The 17886-nt window shown below is 36.9% G+C and overlaps 1 protein-coding gene across 1 annotated transcript in view; it reads left to right on the top strand.

Moving 5' to 3' along the window:
• Window positions 1-17886, top strand: part of LOC121372228 (myophilin-like) — a 31112-nt gene extending 13226 nt beyond the window's left edge. The window contains exons 2-4 of the mRNA XM_041498517.1: window positions 6463-6578; window positions 13743-13947; window positions 16470-17886. Coding sequence (XP_041354451.1) covers window positions 6463-6578; window positions 13743-13947; window positions 16470-16655 — 507 coding nt within the window. The 3' untranslated portion in view covers window positions 16656-17886. The remainder of the gene's footprint in view (window positions 1-6462; window positions 6579-13742; window positions 13948-16469) is intronic.

Here is a 17886-nt window from a genome sequence, read left to right as displayed (position 1 = left end):
GAAATGTCAAAGCCGTATTTAGCGATAAGGCCGGTCAGGCTTGATCAATATTTGGCCTGATTTTTAATTTGAGAAAATACATATTTCATGGTGTCGTTAATCCTTCTCGAAGTATAACATCGCCAAACACTGTCATCTAAACTTATACATTTCTGCTTCAATTGTGTTATACAATGTAGCACATAGCATTTATTTATAATCAGTATTGGCGAGAGCATTATCTCGTCCACGCGTGGTGTAGTCAGAATAGACATTACCAATAAATCTGGGATTCCTACGGGCCTAAGTGTTGATGACGATTAGTTCATGTACTTGAATTTGTTTTAGGTATTAAGCCTATTTTAGGTATAAAAAGAACATGTTTTAGCAGTGAGGAAAGCCTGCAGATATTAATGAGACCAGATTTATCTAAAGAGGCCACACAGAGGACAAGTGCGTATACATCTGTAGACAAAAAGGATTTTTCTGAAAGGATCTTTGTAGACATACGTTTGCCATACAAGATGACCCTTGTAGCGGAACATGTGTCCGAAACGAAGCGCTGCACCGGTTTAACTGCGGAAACCTGTGTGTGGAAAATACTGAACATGTTTTGCTAACACTTGGCAAATTGAACATGAACGAGTTACGCCACATGACGACGTTCACTGCGGGAACACTAAACGCATTCTTGGCACGGTAATTTGGCAATAGCACATTAGTACTGCTGCACTTAGCGAATATTGCCTGGGTAATTTATTACACCTGCGGTAAGAAACAGAACACTTCTGGACACCCTTGAGTTTTTTCTGGAAATATTACAGGAGATGCGATGAAGGCATAATTTATATTAAGAGTTTTTAAAAGAAATTATCACATTGCCAAGGGAAGAGGTAAAATGTTTTCACACCCATTCAAATATTTTGTGTCTTGCCTCCAAAATGTTTTTGAATTCAATACTGTATCAAAAAAAAACCCACGTGGAATTTTGAATAGCTTGTACCATCCATAAAAACGTGTATTGTTTTCTTCTTTTTTATCAGTTACATAAATAAATGAATATATAACAGTTCAACCAGGTATAAAAGAAAACAAGTGATGGTTTCTATATATAGAACATACTCAATATTTCATCAAACTTAACTTCTATTTGGGAAACTGGTTATTTTAGTTGTTTATTAATAACAATTCTGGCGTAGTTAGATATGTGTGTGTGTGTGTGTGTGTGTGTGTGTGTGTGTGATGTGTGTCTGTGTGTGTGTGTGTGTGTGTCTTTCTCTCTCTCTGTGTGTGTGTGTGTGTGTGTGTGTGTGTGTGTGTGTGTGTGAAATCACTGAATTTTAAATGATTTTCACGACTCATCACTATAAAACTACGTCAACAGCTTTCTTCCTAAGCCAGCGGTACACACATATATTCATCTTCCACATTTTGCGGGCGACCTTTCAGAAAGTGAGGTCTGCTATACCTGTATACAGAGTTTGGTCCACTTCAATTAATAAACGTTTGTATGCATATCACATATATATTAACGAAGACTCGCGTTTATAGCAGACCTTTGATCGCAAGGAAATGGAAGGAAATAAAGGAGATTCGACCGTGCTATAGCACACCGCAGATATATACATCTGTACTTCTTTCTTTGATGCAAAGCTTGGCATTTATATTTCTGTGTTTTTACCTTTTGGTAATGAAAAACACATTTCAGTTGGTAGCATTCTATACCATGTAGGACAACATACTGAATCATTTTATTCACGAAGACGATAAAAAGATGACAGCTAAATCCACAGTTCGGAAGATTAAGAGCTACTGTATTTCAGAAATTAGTACATGGTGGGAGGTTAGGGGAAAAGTATTTATTTGATGGGTGATCATTCTGCCAATGTATATAAATGCCAAATTTTAGTTTATAAGTAGTGGGTATTCGTAATCATAATTTATATATTCTCACCCGTCCGTCTCTCTCTCTCTCTCTCTCTCTCTCTCTCTCTCTCTCTCTCTCTCTCTCTCTCTCTCTCTCTATATATATATATATATATATATATATATATATATATACATGTATGTGTGTGTATACATACATACATACATACATACATACATACATACATACATACATATATATATCTGTCACCAAAATGGGTTTAATTTCTACTATAAACTCAATCTCTCCAACAATTTCTGTTTGTGATTTCGACAACTACGTGTTTCCTTCTCTTAATGGCGTTTTGGTCATCAGCTGAAGACATTAACTATAATGCTCTCAACTTGAATAGCGGATCTAAATGTACTGCTGCACGTATATCTAAAATACTAGTAGTTTAAATTACAGTTATTTGGTGTCTAACATATCGTCATTTTAACACTTAATCTGGAATGAGAGAGGAGAAATTCGCTTCGCAACTCCTACTGAAAAGCAGCAAGGGATATTATATATAATTTTTCCAATAGACAGGATACTTTATGTATAGTATTCGATGTACCAGTCGTGCAGCATTAGATGGGACGGAAAGTAGCCCACCGACGGGGATCGATCCCAGACCGACCGCGCAGAATGTTTTTCAATCCAAACCAATGCCCCACGACTGGTATATCAAAGGCCGCATGTGCTGTCCTATCTGTGGGAAAGTGAATATAAAAGATGCGAACATATAGCGGGTTTCCTCTAAGATATGTGTCAGAATTATGAAATTTTTCACATCCAGCAGACCATTATTGATAAATCAAAGTTCTCTAGTGGTGTTGTTAAACGAAACAAACTCTCTTTCTTTTACTTAAGAAAATGAACTCATTTAATACATGTAGGCGTTGAAAGCGGAGGGTTCTGGGGGCAGGGGACACTACCTCCAACTCTAAAGATGTATTTTACCCCTATGAAAATCAAATTAATATATAGCTGCACCCCCACCTCCCAGTTGCTGTCACCTTTCGAGACCTATGTCTGATTACGTTGTTAGGTTCCTAGTTTATCTTAGGACTGACTACCTTGTGAATATACGTAATACGTAGACCATGTGCAGGTGTATGAACTCACCACCACCTGGAATGCGCTGTTGATACATTTCGACTGGCAAGTCAATAAATAAAAGTGTGTGGGTGAAAAATATTCCTGGAAGCGATCGGTTCGCTAACTCTGCAATGCGCAAACTGTTGTGCTTACTGTGAGGGCGGGGTTACTAGATGTACAAAGTATCAATAAAGGTGTCTTCGCATGATACGATTTGTAGTAACGATTTACAGAACAGCTGGCTCGTAAAAACGCCAGAACTGTAATTATTTTCACTGCTCAGTAAATACCGTCAAAGTTAAAAATATTACTAATATTCGTTTATTATTTTGTTAATGTGTCTCTACTAGTTGGAGTCCTGTTTTGTATGTGTGTAAGGGTTTTTAATATCGAGAAAATATTATTTCGGATTCTCTAAGCAGACAATATTCTTTACTAAGCTGCATTACCAATGTTTTAACAAATTGCTAATAAATATGAAACATTTTTGTTACTTCCGAAACAATGTTTCTCTTTTACGTCAAACTGAACTGGAATTGCTGGCAACCGGGAAAAACATATTTAAAAAAAAGAAAACAACTTTAAAATGTATTCGCTTGTACGAGGTATAAAAATGTCAACAATGAAAAAGGCATACATATATCTCCACAATTCAGTATTTAAATAAAGAGATCATATTACAAAATATTTGCCAAAACACGCATTTATTCGGATCACAAAATACGTATCACATCATGATACGGCAGACGAGTGGGATCTTTTTATGGCCGAGTGTGTTATTAGTTCTGGGCTGGGAATGTTATTGGTTTACAATCTGTCTTCACTGGGGGAAGAAGTGATGAGCATGTGTGCTGTTGCCACTGGAAACGTTCCGATTGCTGAATGAAGGGGATGGTATATGACGTGTCTATGGTTCACCTCTGCGACTGACCTATCTGACTGTTGTATCAGTGTAACCTGGAGCGAAAACATACCTCAGAGAATAATAGGCAAAGTCGATGTGCATTCAGACAGTTAACAAGGTGCAAACTCTTTAATGGGGATTGTTGAACTGTATCATTTACGAGTAACAACAGAAACGGCTGAGATGTTTTTTTCTTAATCGCAAGTATGTGCCAGTCATGTCCACACGCACACAGTATGGGAGGAGTCAAACGTATTTGGTTTTATATCTGTCCCACATAGTTATTCGTAAAACAGACCTCACCTAAATGTGAAGAACATTACGAAATGACGAATATTACTCAATCGCAAATACTACAAAATCACGACTATATCAAACATCGTGGTATATATATTTTTAACGTGGAAAGGTCATATAAAAGATCTCTTGCTGCTAATGGAAAAATGTTGCGGCTTTCCTCTGAAACCCATGTGTTAGAATTACCAAATGTTTGACATTCAGTAGCCGATGATTAATTAATCAATGGTGTCGTTAACCAAAACAAACTTTAAATTAAAACATCGCCTTTTGAAGGCTTTCTTGAATGGTTACAAGTAGGTTGACCTCTGTAGTATTTAAATAACTGATAACAGCTGTGCAAGTAGAATAGTGCCACTTGTACAACAGCGAAATGAGGCGGTGCCCTGGCATAAGAGTGGCTAACTGAAAATGGTCGCGTTCAAACTATCTTGATTTTTTTTAAAACAAGATTTAAAAGGGAGAGTACCTTCTAAACTTTTCAGTCACGTGACCCTCTCGACAGTGTTGTATTTTTCACAGAATATATTCTGACAGAAATTGTCTTTAACTGCATGGAGTAATTAATGGTGGTGTGTAACCTATAGTGATATGGAGGAAGTATTAGATTTGAAGAACATTGCATAAACGAGTTTACATGTGCTATTTGCACCAAAAGACCAGGTGGCGTAACTGCATCATTGGGTACTTGTAGTTGCCAAGCTGATGTGGCACTTCTCAGAGAGCAAATGGCACTGAATAAAATGTAGCCCAACAGCGGGATTAATACAAAGAAAACAGTCTCTTGTTCTTACAGCTATGGAAGCGTCTGTTTGCTATATCATGTTAAAACATAAAATTATACTCCAACAATCCACTTAAGATGTGTTATGTCGGTGCAGCTTGCAATAACCATCTGTAGCATGCAGTTTGCTTACGATTAATCAGTCATAAGAAATGTTCAGTTTTTTGTCTTGTTCAGTTTATTGTAACACATAAATGCTAATAAATTATTTTGTTTTATACTTATTTAGTTTAAAGGGATAGACCTCAGTTTTAAAAAAAACTAAGGAATATGTTTTCACCTAGACCCTGATTTCAAACCTTAAAAATTGACACTAGGTTTGGTTAATTGACAAAACTCTAACACATTTAGATACAACAGAGTAAAACAAGAGTCTGTGACGTTAAAAATAGACTAGAACGCGATTCCATAACTGTTACTTCTCAGACGCACGTGCGTTTTAAAAAATAAATATAAGTCATGTTTGATTTCAGTGATCATAAAAGGCTCTAATAGTGAAAAATATGCCTTAGTGTTTAAAAACTAGGGTCTGTCCCTTTAAGATATCTTGATAGGCATTAAAGTGAAATATCCCACTAGGCAGTGATTTGATCCTTTGTAGGTTTTGTAACATTTTATTTCCATTCCTTATGATTAATTCCACGTACCGTATTGTTTAAAACACAGTTACTGTATAATAAGTAGAATATCAAATCTGCAACCATTTCATTCGGAATATAAACTTGAAAAAGGGGAACTTATTTAATATAATTTCTTAGACACCAGTTGCAGAAAGCATCATTCGTTATTTATGATAACAGCCTCCAATAACAAATATGTGTGATATCAATTTAATACATTTTATTGGCTGCTCCTAGTTGATGACCCGGTCGCCACAGGAATACCATCCAATGAAAAAAAAACACGATCGAAACTGATTGCTCTTTGAAGCATAAATTAACTTCACGCGCAAGAGTTGTAAATATGTTTTAGTTGTAAAAAAAACGTTTGTTTTAAAACTACTTTATGAGAATATGTAAGGAACTGATTTTAAAATGTGTGGAACTCATTTCCGCTCATTAGATACGTCTTGAAACAACTCGTAAAATAAATGACATTCATACCACTCATGTAGTATCCTCTACTTAATTATAGCATGTTTCATTTGTTTCGTGTTCATTCAGCACCGACCTATTGATTGTATTTTTATGTTTTTGTTTCTATTGTTTGTTTCTGTTCACTGGGGGGGGGGGGGGGGGGCGTATCCCAGTGGTAAAGCGTGGGCTTGAAACGCGGTCGGTCTGGGATAACCGTCGGCGGTCCCATTAGGCTATTTCTCGTTCCAGCCAGTGCACCACGACTGGTATATCAAAGGACGTGGTATGTGCTACCCTGTCCGTGGGATGATGCATATGGAAGACATGGAAATATGTAGGGGGATTCCTCTCTAAGACTATGTGACATCCAATTGCCGATGATTAATGTGCTATATTTTTAATTTCTTGACAGCGTGACCCAGAGTTGGAGACTCAAGCCTTGGATTGGATCGAAGCTATTTTGGGAGAACCGATCGACAGGAAGAGACCGTACGAAGATGTGTTAAAAGATGGTATAATTTTATGCAAGTAAGTCCACACTATCTTCACACCATTAATAATATAATAATATAATAATTTTAGTAAAATGCAGTGACTGCTAGGTTCATATGGATCATATATCTCTGTCATATTGTTACAGTAACACTGTATATTTTAAATAACAGACTTATTTTGTGCAGACAAGTTGTGAATATCTTAAATTTCCTGACAATATGTACAATGTAGTGAATATGACACATTAATTAGCAATGTTTGTAATATTTAATTTAATATTTTAACTTTTTTAATGAAAATATATATACCTATTATGACATAAGCAAGAGTGTTGTACGTAGGTTGTTAACTGTTATATTCGTCGAGCCAAAACAGAGGGTGGGAATATAAATTGTCAAGTTTTGTAGAGTACACATGCGAATGTTCTATATTATTAGAATACGAACATTTCCCAGTGACCACGTAAGCTTTCATTCTTAAACATGGATATTGTCAGTTCCATCACCATTTACTGCATTTTGAACTACTGTGTATGAAGCTTGATGATCAAGCTAACGCCGGGTTGTGCTATAAACAAATAACATACAGCCTGTTTTGTGATTTTCAGCTTGATGAACAAACTAACGCCGGGTTGTGTTATAAACAAATAACATACATCCTGTTTTGTGATTTTCAGCTTGATGAACAAACTAACGCCGGGCTGTGCTATAAACAAATAACATACATCCTGTTTTGTGATTTTCAGCTTGATGAACAAACTAACGCCGGGTTGTGTTATAAACAAATAACATACAGCCTGTTTTGTGATTTTCAGCTTGATGAACAAACTAACGCCGGGTTGTGTTATAAACAAATAACATACAGCCTCTTTTGTGATTTTCAGCTTGATGATCAAGCTAACGCCGGGTTGTGTTATAAACAAATAACATACAGCCTGTTTTGTGATTTTCAGCTTGATGATCAAACTAACGCCGGGTTGTGTTATAAACAAATAACATACAGCCTGTTTTGTGATTTTCAGCTTGATGAACAAACTAACGCCGGGTTGTATTATAAACAAATAACATACAGCCTGTTTTGTGATTTTCAGCTTGATGATCAAACTAACGCCGGGCTGTTTTATAAACAAATAACATACATCCTGTTTTGTGATTTTCAGCTTGATGATCAAGCTAACGCCGGGTTGTGTTATAAACAAATAACATACAGCCTGTTTTGTGATTTTCAGCTTGATGAACAAACTAACGCCGGGTTGTGTTATAAACAAATAACATACATCCTGTTTTGTGATTTTCAGCTTGATGATCAAACTAACGCCGGGCTGTTTTATAAACAAATAACATACAGCCTGTTTTGTGATTTTCAGCTTGATGATCAAACTAACGCCGGGTTGTGTTATAAACAAATAACATACAGCCTGTTTTGTGATTTTCAGCTTGATCAACAAACTAACGCCGGGTTGTGTTATAAACAAATAACATACAGCCTGTTTTGTGATTTTCAGCTTGATCAACAAACTAACGCCGGGTTGTGTTATAAACAAATAACATACAGCCTGTTTTGTGATTTTCAGCTTGATGAACAAACTAACGCCGGGTTGTGTTATAAACAAATAACATACAGCCTGTTTTGTGATTTTCAGCTTCATGATCAAACTAACGCCGGGCTGTTTTATAAACAAATAACATACAGCCTGTTTTGTGATTTTCAGCTTGATGAACAAACTAACGCCGGGCTGTGTTTTAAACAAATAACATACAGCCTGTTTTGTGATTTTCAGCTTGATGAACAAACTAACGCCGGGTTGTGTTATAAACAAATAACATACAGCCTGTTTTGTGATTTTCAGCTTGATGAACAAACTAACGCCGGGTTGTGTTATAAACAAATAACATACAGCCTGTTTTGTGATTTTCAGCTTGATGATCAAACTAACGCCGGGTTGTGTTATAAACAAATAACATACAGCCTGTTTTGTGATTTTCAGCTTGATGATCAAACTAACGCCGGGTTGTGTTATAAACAAATAACATACAGCCTGTTTTGTGATTTTCAGCTTGATGAACAAACTAACGCCGGGCTGTTTTATAAACAAATAACATACATCCTGTTTTGTGATTTTCAGCTTGATGATCAAGCTAACGCCGGGTTGTGTTATAAACAAATAACATACAGCCTGTTTTGTGATTTTCAGCTTGATGAACAAACTAACGCCGGGCTGTTTTATAAACAAATAACATACATCCTGTTTTGTGATTTTCAGCTTGATGAACAAACTAACGCCGGGTTGTTTTATAAACAAATAACATACATCCTGTTTTGTGATTTTCAGCTTGATGAACAAACTAACGCCGGGCTGTTTTATAAACAAATAACATACATCCTGTTTTGTGATTTTCAGCTTGATGAACAAACTAACGCCGGGTTGTGTTATAAACAAATAACATACATCCTGTTTTGTGATTTTCAGCTTGATGATCAAGCTAACGCCGGGTTGTGTTATAAACAAATAACATACAGCCTGTTTTGTGATTTTCAGCTTGATGAACAAACTAACGCCGGGCTGTTTTATAAACGAATAACATACATCCTGTTTTGTGATTTTCAGCTTGATGAACAAACTAACGCCGGGTTGTTTTATAAACAAATAACATACATCCTGTTTTGTGATTTTCAGCTTGATGAACAAACTAACGCCGGGCTGTTTTATAAACAAATAACATACATCCTGTTTTGTGATTTTCAGCTTGATGAAAAAACTAACGCCGGGTTGTGTTATAAACAAATAACATACATCCTGTTTTGTGATTTTCAGCTTGATGAACAAACTAACGCCGGGTTGTGTTATAAACAAATAACATACATCCTGTTTTGTGATTTTCAGCTTGATGAACAAAATAACGCCGGGCTGTTTTATAAACAAATAACAAACAGCCTGTTTTGTGATTTTCAGCTTGATCAACAAACTAACGCCGGGTTGTGTTATAAACAAAACAAATTTTAACAACAAACACGCCTGTGTTTGTGATAACATTCAGCTTGTTTTGTGATTTTCAGCTTGATGAACAAACTAACGCCGGGTTGTGTTATAAACAAATAACATACAGCCTGTTTTGTGATTTTCAGCTTGATGAACAAACTAACGCCGGGTTGTGTTATAAACAAATAACATACAGCCTGTTTTGTGATTTTCAGCTTGATGAACAAACTAACGCCGGGCTGTGTTATAAACAAATAACATACAGCCTGTTTTGTGATTTTCAGCTTGATGATCAAACTAACGCCGGGTTGTGTTATAAACAAATAACATACATCCTGTTTTGTGATTTTCAGCTTGATGAACAAACTAACGCCGGGTTGTGTTATAAACAAATAACATACATCCTGTTTTGTGATTTTCAGCTTGATGAACAAACTAACGCCGGGCTGTTTTATAAACAAATAACATACAGCCTGTTTTGTGATTTTCAGCTTGATCAACAAACTAACGCCGGGTTGTGTTATAAACAAATAACATACAGCCTGTTTTGTGATTTTCAGCTTGATCAACAAACTAACGCCGGGTTGTGTTATAAACAAATAACATACAGCCTGTTTTGTGATTTTCAGCTTGATGAACAAACTAACGCCGGGTTGTGTTATAAACAAATAACATACAGCCTGTTTTGTGATTTTCAGCTTGATGAACAAACTAACGCCGGGTTGTGTTATAAACAAATAACATACAGCCTGTTTTGTGATTTTCAGCTTGATGAACAAACTAACGCCGGGTTGTGTTATAAACAAATAACATACAGCCTGTTTTGTGATTTTCAGCTTGATGAACAAACTAACGCCGGGTTGTGTTATAAACAAATAACATACAGCCTGTTTTGTGATTTTCAGCTTGATGAACAAACTAACGCCGGGTTGTTTTATAAACAAATAACATACAGCCTGTTTTGTGATTTTCAGCTTGATGAACAAACTAACGCCGGGTTGTTTTATAAACAAATAACATACAGCCTGTTTTGTGATTTTCAGCTTGATGAACAAACTAACGCCGGGCTGTTTTATAAACAAATAACATACAGCCTGTTTTGTGATTTTCAGCTTGATGAACAAACTAACGCCGGGTTGTGTTATAAACAAATAACATACAGCCTGTTTTGTGATTTTCAGCTTGATGAACAAACTAACGCCGGGTTGTGTTATAAACAAATAACATACAGCCTGTTTTGTGATTTTCAGCTTGATGAACAAACTAACGCCGGGTTGTGTTATAAACAAATAACATACAGCCTGTTTTGTGATTTTCAGCTTGATGAACAAACTAACGCCGGGTTGTGTTATAAACAAATAACATACAGCCTGTTTTGTGATTTTCAGCTTGATGAACAAACTAACGCCGGGCTGTGTTATAAACAAATAACATACAGCCTGTTTTGTGATTTTCAGCTTGATGAACAAACTAACGCCGGGCTGTGTTATAAACAAATAACATACAGCCTGTTTTGTGATTTTCAGCTTGATGAACAAACTAACGCCGGGTTGTGTTATAAACAAATAACATACAGCCTGTTTTGTGATTTTCAGCTTGATGAACAAACTAACGCCGGGCTGTTTTATAAACAAATAACATACATCCTGTTTTGTGATTTTCAGCTTGATGAACAAACTAACGCCGGGCTGTGTTATAAACAAATAACATACAGCCTGTTTTGTGATTTTCAGCTTGATGAACAAACTAACGCCGGGCTGTTTTATAAACAAATAACATACAGCCTGTTTTGTGATTTTCAGCTTGATGAACAAACTAACGCCGGGCTGTTTTATAAACAAATAACATACAGCCTGTTTTGTGATTTTCAGCTTGATGAACAAACTAACGCCGGGTTGTTTTATAAACAAATAACATACAGCCTGTTTTGTGATTTTCAGCTTGATGAACAAACTAACGCCGGGTTGTTTTATAAACAAATAACATACAGCCTGTTTTGTGATTTTCAGCTTGATGAACAAACTAACGCCGGGCTGTTTTATAAACAAATAACATACAGCCTGTTTTGTGATTTTCAGCTTGATGAACAAACTAACGCCGGGTTGTGTTATAAACAAATAACATACAGCCTGTTTTGTGATTTTCAGCTTGATGAACAAACTAACGCCGGGTTGTGTTATAAACAAATAACATACAGCCTGTTTTGTGATTTTCAGCTTGATGAACAAACTAACGCCGGGCTGTTTTATAAACAAATAACATACAGCCTGTTTTGTGATTTTCAGCTTGATGAACAAACTAACGCCGGGTTGTGTTATAAACAAATAACATACAGCCTGTTTTGTGATTTTCAGCTTGATGAACAAACTAACGCCGGGTTGTGTTATAAACAAATAACATACAGCCTGTTTTGTGATTTTCAGCTTGATGAACAAACTAACGCCGGGCTGATTTATAAACAAATAACAAACAGCCTGTTTTGTGATTTTCAGCTTGATGAACAAACTAACGCCGGGTTGTGTTATAAACAAATAACATACATCCTGTTTTGTGATTTTCAGCTTGATGAACAAACTAACGCCGGGTTGTGTTATAAACAAATAACATACAGCCTGTTTTGTGATTTTCAGCTTGATGATCAAGCTAACGCCGGGCTGTTTTATAAACAAATAACATACATCCTGTTTTGTGATTTTCAGCTTGATGATCAAACTAACGCCGGGTTGTGTTATAAACAAATAACATACATCCTGTTTTGTGATTTTCAGCTTGATGATCAAGCTAACGCCGGGTTGTGTTATAAACAAATAACATACATCCTGTTTTGTGATTTTCAGCTTGATGATCAAGCTAACGCCGGGTTGTGTTATAAACAAATAACATACAGCCTGTTTTGTGATTTTCAGCTTGATGAACAAACTAACGCCGGGTTGTGTTATAAACAAATAACATACATCCTGTTTTGTGATTTTCAGCTTGATGATCAAGCTAACGCCGGGTTGTGTTATAAACAAATAACATACAGCCTGTTTTGTGATTTTCAGCTTGATGAACAAACTAACGCCGGGCTGTTTTATAAACAAATAACATACATCCTGTTTTGTGATTTTCAGCTTGATGATCAAACTAACGCCGGGTTGTTTTATAAACAAATAACATACATCCTGTTTTGTGATTTTCAGCTTGATGATCAAGCTAACGCCGGGTTGTGTTATAAACAAATAACATACATCCTGTTTTGTGATTTTCAGCTTGATGATCAAGCTAACGCCGGGTTGTGTTATAAACAAATAACATACATCCTGTTTTGTGATTTTCAGCTTGATGATCAAGCTAACGCCGGGTTGTGTTATAAACAAATAACATACAGCCTGTTTTGTGATTTTCAGCTTGATGATCAAGCTAACGCCGGGTTGTGTTATAAACAAATAACATACATCCTGTTTTGTGATTTTCAGCTTGATGATCAAGCTAACGCCGGGTTGTGTTATAAACAAATAACATACAGCCTGTTTTGTGATTTTCAGCTTGATGATCAAGCTAACGCCGGGTTGTGTTATAAACAAATAACATACAGCCTGTTTTGTGATTTTCAGCTTGATGAACAAACTAACGCCGGGTTGTGTTATAAACAAATAACATACAGCCTGTTTTGTGATTTTCAGCTTGATGAACAAACTAACGCCGGGTTGTGTTATAAACAAATAACATACAGCCTGTTTTGTGATTTTCAGCTTGATGAACAAACTAACGCCGGGTTGTGCTATAAACAAATAACATACAGCCTGTTTTGTGATTTTCAGCTTGATGATCAAGCTAACGCCGGGTTGTGTTATAAACAAATAACATACATCCTGTTTTGTGATTTTCAGCTTGATGAACAAACTAACGCCGGGTTGTGTTATAAACAAATAACATACAGCCTGTTTTGTGATTTTCAGCTTGATGATCAAGCTAACGCCGGGATGTGTTATAAACAAATAACATACAGCCTGTTTTGTGATTTTCAGCTTGATGATCAAACTAACGCCGGGTTGTGTTATAAACAAATAACATACAGCCTGTTTTGTGATTTTCAGCTTGATGATCAAACTAACGCCGGGTTGTGTTATAAACAAATAACATACAGCCTGTTTTGTGATTTTCAGCTTGATGATCAAACTAACGCCGGGTTGTGTTATAAACAAATAACATACAGCCTGTTTTGTGATTTTCAGCTTGATGAACAAACTAACGCCGGGTTGTATTAAGAAGATCGACAAGAAAGGAGGCGGCTTTGCACTGATGCAGAATATCGAGAGATTCTCCGAAGCTGCCAGGAAGTTCGGCGTGCCCACGTCCGAGTGTTTCCAGACGGTGGATCTGTGGGAGAGGAAGAACATCCCCCAGGTCACTCTCTGCATCCACGCCCTGGGTCGAGTGGTCAGTGTTTTTAAAATGTCTTATTCCAGATCCAAACATGTTTGCTAAGCCCATGTCCAGGGAAGGTTCTGGCATGTCCATCCTGAATGCAAATTCTGACATCGTCAGAAATCGATTACAGGGTTAAATGTCCAGAGATTTTCGAAGTTATCTTAGCGCTACGATATCGTAAAACCGTCGTAATCTATGACGTCATAACGGTGCATTCCATAGCCTTCGACGGTTTTACGATATCGTAGCGCTAAGATAGCTTCGAAAATCTGGGCCGTGGTTTGCTGCCATTGTAGAATCTTTCGGACAGGAAGGAAGGAAGGAAATGTTTTATTTAACGACGCACTCAACACATTTTACTTTACGGTTATATGGCATCAGACATATTATGGTTAAGGACCACACAAATATTAAGAGAGAAAACCCGCTGTCGCCACTCTTTTCGATTAGCAGCAAGGGATCTTTTATATGCACCATCCCAGAGACAGGATAGTACATACCACGGCCTTTGATATACCAGTTGTGGTACAATGGCTGGAACGAGAAATAGCCCAATGCTCCCACCGACGGGGATCGATCCCAGACCGACCGCGCATCGAGCGGGCGCTTTACCACTGGGATACGTACCGCTCCGTCTTTCGGACAGTGTCTGTACACTAAACGTGTTGTTGAACATTCTTTCCGAATTATCCTGAGGGTTTACGACATGTTTCGTGTGAATTACGAATGCCTTATTTAGACCAGTAAAACTAATTTTAATCGGATTGCTAACAACACTGCGTAGTCCCCAATGTCCAGGTAACATTTCGTCTGTAAATAATAATTTAAATATTGACCAATCACACTTCACCTTTTATAACGTTATTTGGGAGCATACAAATTCTAAAAATATCGGGCGAGTCTATTTTAGTGGCCGCAGTACAGCGAACCATACCAATACGTACGGGGTGGGTTATCAGTCTTCAATTTTACATTAAAAATTATTTATTTATTTATAAAAAAAAACCAAACTAAATCAGTTTTCAGTTTTACATTACAAATTATTTATTTTATAAAATAAAACATGTTTTAAGGCATTCGTAATTCACACGAAACATGTCGTATACCCTCAGAATAATTCGGAATGTTTTCAAATTATTTTTAAATCACTGGCAGGATTCTGCAAGTAAGGTTTTGATTGGTGGACATGAGCTCCAACTGGCTGCTGTTAGATCCACATGTAATTATGGAGCTAATTTTAATTAGATTGGGAAATTCAATTAAAAGGTTGATCATTAAAATGCTGTTAGTCGGTAACACGTTACGATGGCAGCAAATTTAGAACAGTCTCTTCATTAATTGTAGTTATATGTGTCACGCAATAACCACGCATACATTCACGCGTGCGCATGCGCGCACACACACACACACACCGTTTATTCCGTTTTCTTTTTTATTTCTCAAAAATTATTTTGTTCTTGTTGAATTTGATTTCAATGCAATTTTTGGTAACGTTGTTCCAATGTCGATCAAGTGAATGTGTTTTATTAGAAGTAATAAACAGTAAAACTTGTCAATGTCATTAATTTTTGTAGTGGAATCGAAACTACGTTCGTTATAGACACGCCCGAATTTAATAATTTACAACTTCAAAAATACTAAAACCAATTGAGCGCAGTTTAACAGAGAATGGCTGGGGAAAAAATGGTTCCCTTCCCAAAGACAGACATCCCACAAGGCAGACATCTCACTTGATAGCCAAAACCGTTTATTGGGTTATATAATATATCCTGTACACACCTGCCTGCTTTAGTGGTACTGCCCCAGTCTTCCCAGCAACCTTAGGCTACCTCCAGCAGTGGGTCAACTGTGTTAATCAATTAGCTGATTGACTTCACAGCAGTATCGTTTTTATTGTACAATACCTATTTACAGTGTTATATATATATATATATATATATATATATATTCTTCAAAAAAGTAGGGGAACCTGAAATATAAATGTTAATATCACCTATTAGACCGAACATACGTTTTGACCACAGACATCCTAGTACAAAACGTTCAGGCCTGTTTATCAATACACCGAAACACATTCCATAGTTTGCATGTGCATCACGCAGTTGCCCCGTACATGTGCGTGGGGTGTCATTCTCGATTTTGACAATTTCCAGGAAGGTCGATTAATCACTGTAGAACATTATTTCTGTCAATATTTTTCATTCTGTTGATCATACAGTTGTTATTGTTTTGTTTTTAGTCATTTTTATTGTTTGAATTTGCGATTTACTGATGAAAAAAACACGTCAACTTTCAATTTCACTTCTGACCCCAATCGTCCTTCAAGATCTTTGGTGGTCATAAAACCTACTGTAATACTGAAGTATCGGCTGTAATGTTTGCCCAATTAATTCACTATCATCATATAACCATTCCCACAGCTAAAATACCGTACAATTTTGGCAATTATAAATTCTTATTAGAGTTGACTACTTTTTTTGAAGAGTAATGAACTCTGTAATGTGCTAAACCTTCATTTTGCCATTCCACAGTGCCAGACCAAGCCCGACTACACTGGTCCAGTTCTAGGTCCCAAGATGGCTGAAAAGAACGAGAGGCAGTTTACGGAGCAACAGTTGCTAGAAGCTAAGAACGTCGTCAGTTTACAGTATGGCAGTAACAAGGGGGCCAGTCAAGCCGGCATGAACCTTGGCAAAATGAGAAACATTAACGACTAAACTTTTGCGACATTCGATATTCAAATACAGCCATGGAGACGTGTGCAACATACTTTTGACCACGTTGTTATGTCAGCCTGCAAGCTAGTCAATAGTAGTATACATTCTGCTAGGCTCAGACTATCAACTGCCAGCACAAAGTTGGCCAACTTTTTTACCTCACGACTTCTACGACTCTCCAGTTGCTTGTCTGAGCGTTCTTACAACTCGATTGTCGTCGTATACAACACCTACGACCAATTAGTTGTTAATCTGAATACACCCGTACTAAGTCGGGAGTGGGAGAAATTACAACGAAACCGTCGAGTTGGCCATCTTCGTCGTAACAGTTGACAGTATGAGCCTAGCATTGCTCAGGAACAAATGTACTTAGTGAATAGAATTCTTACATCTAGTACTTATTTCATTTCTTCAGTTAATTTGTGTTTTAATTTGCTTGGGTTGTAGACAACATGAGTCATGCAAACCTTCTGTAGATCTGGCCTGGCGCTTATAAAACTTTTAGAGTCTAGACTCAAGACTAATAGAGTGTGAGACATTTAATAATGTCATGACAACGTCATACACATTGTATGTGTGTGACGTCATTAAAGATTAAGTCTGGACTTTAAAGGTTTTATCAGCACGGGCCCTGGTCTCGTGCTTATAGCACTAGACTCGACACTATAATGGAGTCCGAGACTTTAACGTCATGGTAACGCCATTGACAGTGCATTCATGTGACGTCATTGGGGATGTGAGTCTAGACTAAAAGTTTTATAAGAACGGGCCCTGGTTTATTGGTTGCTGAAAAAAGAATAGGGAAATCTAAACCTGTTAAATATAAAACAAAAGCATTGTTAATAATAATGATTATGTAATTTGTAAGTAAATACACTTTAATTCAGATCAAAACCAAGAGTGTGTGATGGGTGTAGCCAGTACGTACTGATCATAATACTTTGAAGTCTATTAAATATTCTGGGATAATGACTTTGACACTATATTACAAAATATGTCTCGCTCAAAAATACTGTTTTCAGGCCTCTAATGGTGCTTTCAGTTGTTATCTGGCGGTCGTGGTGGGGATGGGAGATTACCTCCCCTTTAACTTCTCTCTGGCTGTGGATCATATGAGCACTATTTTGGTCGATATGAGTAAACTATTTTATAGATATCACTTGTTCAGGTTTCTACACGAGTACATGGGCGTACATAGGGGGGGGGGGGGTCGATGGGTTCGACCCCCCCC

Source organism: Gigantopelta aegis, chromosome 4, assembly GCF_016097555.1.
Source record: "Gigantopelta aegis isolate Gae_Host chromosome 4, Gae_host_genome, whole genome shotgun sequence".
NCBI classification, from domain to species: domain Eukaryota; kingdom Metazoa; phylum Mollusca; class Gastropoda; order Neomphalida; family Peltospiridae; genus Gigantopelta; species Gigantopelta aegis.
Note: the sequence above shows the minus strand (reverse complement) of the source record. Positions and strands in the feature narration are given on the sequence as shown.